This window comes from Chlorocebus sabaeus, chromosome 21, assembly GCF_047675955.1.
Source record: "Chlorocebus sabaeus isolate Y175 chromosome 21, mChlSab1.0.hap1, whole genome shotgun sequence".
In the NCBI taxonomy this organism is placed as follows: domain Eukaryota; kingdom Metazoa; phylum Chordata; class Mammalia; order Primates; family Cercopithecidae; genus Chlorocebus; species Chlorocebus sabaeus.
Window position 1 is genome coordinate 95,114,724 of NC_132924.1, and position 6,946 is coordinate 95,121,669.

The 6,946-nt window shown below is 34.1% G+C and overlaps 1 protein-coding gene across 4 annotated transcripts in view; it reads left to right on the plus strand.

Annotated features, from left to right (window-relative positions):
• PTPRZ1 (protein tyrosine phosphatase receptor type Z1) overlaps positions 1 to 6,692 on the plus strand; it is a 191,542-nt gene extending 184,850 nt beyond the window's left edge. For 2 of the 4 annotated variants that reach the window (XM_007982731.3, XM_007982732.3), the window contains 3 exons: positions 3,332 to 3,474; positions 4,307 to 4,442; positions 5,648 to 6,692. In XM_007982731.3, coding sequence (XP_007980922.3) covers positions 3,332 to 3,474; positions 4,307 to 4,442; positions 5,648 to 5,788 — 420 coding nt within the window. In that variant the 3' untranslated portion in view covers positions 5,789 to 6,692. The remainder of the gene's footprint in view (positions 1 to 3,331; positions 3,475 to 4,306; positions 4,443 to 5,647) is intronic. The other 2 variants (XM_007982733.3, XM_007982734.3) reach the window with 1 other exon arrangement.
• The last annotated feature ends 254 nt before the right edge of the window (positions 6,693 to 6,946 follow it).

Here is a 6,946-nt window from a genome sequence, read left to right on the forward strand (position 1 = left end):
TACTACCTGCCTAAACTCTCCTAAGTAAAATGGGAAAAATACTACTTACTGAAACTTACTGTTCTCTACCAATGTAGAAAGTTGATGAGTGATAGTAATGTAATAAGTTGATAAATGAAGTGCTTTGAAAACATGAAGTACAATGAACTAGGAATATTTTACTAAAGTCTTGGTTATCTGTTACACAAGATGCTGCTGTTATCTACAAGATAATACATTGTTTTACTAAACTCTTAATTATATGCAAATATCTATTATTGAATTCTTTGTCAATAATTTATTTACGTAGAGCTATAGTAAAATACTAAAAGATACTAATAATGATGTCTAAGGAATGTGAGATTCAGAGTACCTTCTCAATCTGACAAAGATTAAATCATGTTCTAAATAATTTGAATGTTTCAGTTTTCTCTAGTTCTGAAAACTAGTACATATATGGTATACAAGAAGATTCTCTCTTCCCTAGAATATTTAGGTGACCAATACATATAAACTTGATAATACAAATAACTAATAATGTAAACAGCATAGCAGTGGAATAGTATCCTATCTCATTAAAACAAAAAAGACTTAGGTCTTTATTTGTAAAATGAAGGGCAGGAACTAGAAGGGGCCCCTAAGATCCCTGAGAGCTCTTAATATTCCATGCTAATTTTTACCTCTAATTATTCCCTGATCACTTTAGTAGCATCCATTTAGATCTGCCATCTCTCATACCTTCTTCTGATTATTCCTAGTTAGTAAGAAAGCCTATTACAAGAGTAATAATCATTAGATACCTATTATCTTGTCACACCCATTATCCTGATCACTGATCATGTTTAATATCTTGCTCAGCACTGGAAAATTAGCACTGTTTTTCTCCTAATATTATGCAGAAAATAAACTAGGTAACACAGATTCCTGATTGATCCCAATTCAGTGTGACTCATCTATGGAAATCAGCTATTGTGGACAACTTGATAATCCAGGAGCCCAACCCAGGGATAAATATAGATGTATTTCTATAACAAAGATCAAAAAAGAAGGAAAGACTAAAGTGGACAGTTTCATTAACTTCAGACATTTTTAAGCACTTTACCCAGATATCACAACATTTGAGGTTGGTAGACAAGTGAAGGTCTACACTACTGAGCTTTCAAAAGCTAGGGGCCTTTTATGTATTTGTTATGAGGACTATTTTTAAGAATTTATTAAATATTGAATATATTTAAGGTGTTTATATTATATGTGCAAGGTTTAACAATTATGTTAAATTACTGTTACCCACCATTGACTTTAAGAAATAGAACATGGCCTTGTCCATGAAGTCTCATGTGCTCCCTATCCCCTTCATCCTCTCCTCACTTCAGAAGTAGCCTCTTCCTGAATTAGTGTTTATTGTTCTCTTGACTTATTTTATCATTTAACTCTTGTCTTTGTTTTCCTTCACATGTATGCTGCTTACTTTTAAATATCTGTGAACTTTATATAAATTATGTGTATTATCCCACTGAGATTTATCCATGTATTTGGGTGTAGTTCAAATTCATTTACTGCTGCTGCTTAGCATTCCAGATAATACATATTCTTTTTTTTAAATTTTACATGCAAATTATTACTTGTTTGTTGTGTTTTGTCTTGGTTTGGTTTTGCTATTACAAACAGTGCTATATGAATATTTTTAGTCACATGCAAAATTTCCCCTTGGGGATACCCTGGGAATTCCCCTGCTGTGTTATTGTGTTGGATCATCTTCAACTTTCTGTAACTTTACTAAGTGAAGTCAATTGTTTTCCAAAGTCATCCTACCAAGGTATCCTGTCATCAGGCATGTGTGAGTGATCTGGAATCGCTACATCCTCACCAGTGCTTGTGTTGGGAATGAAACAGCATCTCTTGTTAGTTTTAATTTGCATTTCTCTTGTTGAAAATGAAGTTTTCAACATAACTTTATATTTTTACATAATTGCTTACATAAATAATATTTTTACATAAAATGTTTTAGAAATAATATTTTTATCTAAATTAATTGACCATTCAGATTCTATGTTTCTACTGTGTCTGTTCATGATTTTTGCCCATTTTTCGGTTAGATTATTTATCACTTATTGATTTATCAGAGGTCTTCTTATATTGTGGATACTAATCCTTTGTCAGCTACATATATTGCAAATACTTTCTCCCAGTTTGGGATTTGACGTTTTTACTTTCTTTGTGATTCTTTTTTTTTTTTCTTTGTTTTTTTGGTGAAAGAAAAGTTTTGAAGTTTAATCTACATGAATTTATTGATCTTTTTATTCCTGGCCTTTAAAAGGAAACCATCATTTAGTATCTTTAAAACATACCGTTTACCCTGAAATCATGAAGATGCTCTCCTACATTGTTTTCTAAACGTACCACCTGAAATTGACTTTTTGTATTATATTGTGTGAGACAAGGGTTCAGTTTCATTATTTTCCATATGATGATACCCATTGTCCCACCATTATTTATGAATTAGCAATATCAGTTTAGTCATTCATATTATATATATATATCATACACACACACACACACACACACATATGCTTGTTCTAGGATATTTATTTTATTCCATTGGTCACTTTGTTCATCCCTCAGCCACAATGGCAGTGTTTTACTTCTTATACCTTAGAGTAATTCTTGATATATGATGAGTTAATTTCCTCTATTGTTTTTCTTCTTTAGTAGTATCTTGGTTATTTTGGCCCTTTGCACTTTTATGTAAAATTTAGGTTCTGCTACTTGTTTTTAAATGTATCATTTTTTTAAAGTACACTTTTGGAAGCTGGGGGTAAGAGGTTTAAGGGATTTAATCAAGTCACAGTCTTGTTGGTCACTTAAGTAAGAATCAGACTCGGGATCCGAGTTGAACCTAGATCTCTATCTCCTTGTCAGCGTTTCCTTCACTGTGTCATACAATCTCCTTCTTTTACTTAAGCCTGAAGAAATATATGAAGAAAGTGTATGCTATTTTCAAAACAAATTTTAACACCAGCGATTTCTTTTTATAAATTTGAAGTTAGCAGTGCAAATACATCTTTGGTGCATAGTTTCATGGTTTGTAAGCATTGGCATATTTCACCCACTGAGTTTATTTTTAGAATAAAAAAAGAAATTACATTTTTTGATTCTACCGAGTAAATCTATGCATGGTAAATGTGGCATCACAACTGTTTCTTCCTTCTGTGGTGAAGAATGTGCTGCAACTATGGCTGCTCACTCATGCCTACCATTGGGTTTTATTACCTTACTATAATTCCTGATTTTCCTCAATGATTCCACTCCTCGTAAACTGTCACTAACGTTACTTTGTTTTTTCTTCTTATAGGATGATTATGTACTTGAAGTGAGGCACTTTCAGTGTCCTAAATGGCCAAATCCAGATAGCCCCATTAGTAAAACTTTTGAACTTATAAGTGTTATAAAAGAAGAAGCTGCCAATAGGGATGGGCCCATGATTGTTCATGATGAGTAAGTTCCATATGTAACATTGTTTCACGCCTGCACATTCTCTGGGCATATGTATGTTTCTGTTGTCTTCAGACAAACCTAATGCTTTGGACCCACTGTGATGATTCGACAATGGTAGATTATCTGCATCTTATCAATAAAGTTAACACAGAACATTTTTTTTTACTTCACTTAAAGTCCCTGTTGAAGACAGAGAATGGGGTCATGATCACAAGTATCTTCTCTTGCATTTGATGCTGAGAACACTTTGGATACTAAGTCAGTGTTTTAGCAGTGAAATTTTACAGGAGCCAACCAGAGTCATTTTCAGTCATTGATTTCCTGGCATAGAAGTGAAATTGATAAGATTTTTATTTTTCAGGAACAAGAAACTTTATCCAATAAATCTCCCTAGGATTCCATTATAAACAAATAAAAAATGCATATGCTGAATTTATGTTATAAATATATAAAATACAGTTTGTTATATATGTATTTATACATATATATGTATTATATATAATGTATAATACATATACATTATATATGTATTATATATGTCTTTATATGATACTCTCAGGTTATTTTTTATTATTGCTAACCCCTTTCATAGTATACAAATAATAAACCATAAGCAAATACTAAACTTCTGTAAAGTATGCCACTACTAATATCATGAACACTTGGCAATATCTCTGATTAAATCATAGTTCTTTGTGCAAAAAGCGAAGAGACAATTCATTAAAACTTTCAGTGTTTTCACTGCAAAGTTTTCAAGGCTATAGGCTTTGAGAGTTCTAAATGTGAGTGGTGCATCTCAATGGAGTCTTTGTTCCTTTCCTTTTTTTACAAGGCACGGAGGAGTGACGGCAGGAACTTTCTGTGCTCTGACAACCCTTATGCACCAACTAGAAAAAGAAAATTCTGTGGATGTTTACCAGGTAGCCAAGATGATCAATCTGATGAGGCCAGGAGTCTTCGCTGACATTGTAAGTAACAAGGCAGTGAACCAAATTTTTCACTGATAGAGTACTACTAACTTCCTAGAGGCTGCTGAAATCCTACCATGTATCAAGAAAGATCTTACTAACTGATAACATTAGTATGTAGTTTTCAAGCTGAATTACAAGTCCACAATCCATAGAACAATAGACATTTAAAATGTATACTTCAGAAAATTTATGGATAAAAACTTTTAAATCTCATGTTTGCCTTTGTGCACAATAGTTAACAATGCAAATAAGCTTAGGTGAATGTAGAAGTCATAGGCTCATCTTCAGCTCTCTGGTCTGTTTAAGGGCCTTATAAAGGGACCTTCTTCAAAGCCCCAGCCCAGACCATTTGGCAGGAGGTCAAGGTTATCTTTATGCACATGCACTGCAGAGGAGCCCCTATTAAGTCTCACTCAGGGCCGCTGAGTTGTATCAAGCTTGTGCTGCGTGAAACTGCTTTCCAGAGATGCACATTCACAAATGCATTTAATTACACACTGCTTCACCTGTAGGCCTAATGGTTCTCAGCTATGATGCTGCTCACTGGTTCAGGTTCTCTGTAGCTGCCTCTCCCCAAACTGCCTGAGATGGCATCTGTAAGAGAAACACTGTTTTATTCTTCCATGTGCCACTACTCTGAGACCACAGCAGAGCAGGTACTTAACTTTGCTTATAGCAGGGCGTAGGACCAGTCGGGCTGATAGAATGTGAAATTCTTTTTATTGGTGAACAGTGTATATTGTGAAGGATTGCATTCTACATGGGTCCCTGGGCTGACAGTACAGTCATTCCTGAGATCTTTCCATAAAGAGGCAGACCCAGTGGATTTTCTAACAAGTAGAGAAAAGAAGAAACTCGTTTCTGAGTGAGTTACAGGTGCCCAGTGCCAAACGGTCTCCCCGACAAGTTAACAGAACCCTGTCTCATCACCTTCTGATTTCATGGATAAGAATTAAGTACTTATTGGCAAATGTATGTAGGTTAATTTTCTAGGTCAGTGAATGGTTTGCCAATTGCAACATTAATTTAATCAGAAAGAGACATCAGTATAGGTTGTGTACATCTGCTGAGTATAACAGTGCCCTTAACACATTGCCCTTTCGTGAACACTGCTGGTGTGTGTCTAAAAATATTTCTTCTTTTTAGAAATGTATGCCTTCACTGAGCGTCCTGTTTATAACCTCACATCTTCTGTTCTCTAGGAGCAATATCAGTTTCTCTACAAAGTGATCCTCAGCCTTGTGAGCACAAGGCAGGAAGAGAATCCGTCCACATCTCTGGACAGTAATGGTGCAGCATTGCCTGATGGAAATATAGCTGAGAGCTTAGAGTCTTTAGTTTAACACAGAAAGGGGCGGAGGAACTCACATCTGAGCATTGTTTTCCTCTTCCTAAAATTAGGCAGGAAAATCAGTCTAGTTCTGTTATCTGTTGACTTCCCATCACCTGACAGTAACTTTCATGACATAGGATTCTGCTGCCAAATTTATATCATTAACAATGTGTGCCTTTTTGCAAGACTTGTAATTTACTTATTATGTTTGAACTAAAATGATTGAATTTTACAGTATTTCTAAGAATGGAATCGTGGTATTTTTTTCTGTATTGATTTTAACAGAAAATTTCAATTTATAGAGATTAGGAATTCCCAACTACAGAAAATGTTTGTTTTTAGTGTCAAATTTTTAGCCGTATTTGTAGCAATCATCACGTTTGCTAGAAATATAACTTTTAATACAGTAGACTGTAAATAAAACACTCTTCCCTATGATATTCAACATTTTACAACTGCAGTATTCACCTAAAGTAGAAGTAATCTGTTACTTATTGTAAATACTGCCCTAGTGTCTCCATGGACCAAATTTATATTTATAATTGTAGATTTTATATTTTACTACTGAGTCAGTTTTCTAGTTCTGTGTAATTGTTTAGTTTAATGATGTAGTTCATTATCTGGTCTTACTCTACCAGTTTTCTGACAGTGTATTGTGTTATCTAAGTCATTAACTTTGTTTCAGCATGTAATTTTAACTTTTGTGGAAAATAGAAATACCTTTGTTTTGAAAGAAGTTTTTATGAGAATAACACCTTACCAAACATTGTTCAAATGGTTTTTATCTAAGGAATTGCAAAAATAAATATAAATATTGCCATTAATTTGTGTTTGCTTGTGGAGCATTGTGCTGAAGCGTGTGTGGCAGAAAATTGTGGACGTGGGTCCCCCTATGATGATGGCACCAAAAAATAAAAAATAAATAAATAAATAAATTTTTTAAAAAAAGCTAGTAAGATGGGACAGGGTTTAGAGTGGTGGGTCCCAAACTGTGCATTGAGGTACACAGGGAAGTCACAAAACTTTCCATTTGTGAGGAAAACATAGCAATATGTGCAGACACTGCACGAACTTTTACTATTGAATTATTTGAACTTAACCACTTAATGAATAGAACAATTATGTATTTCTTTTGGCTTGGGGAGTGCTATGACCTGAATGTTTATGT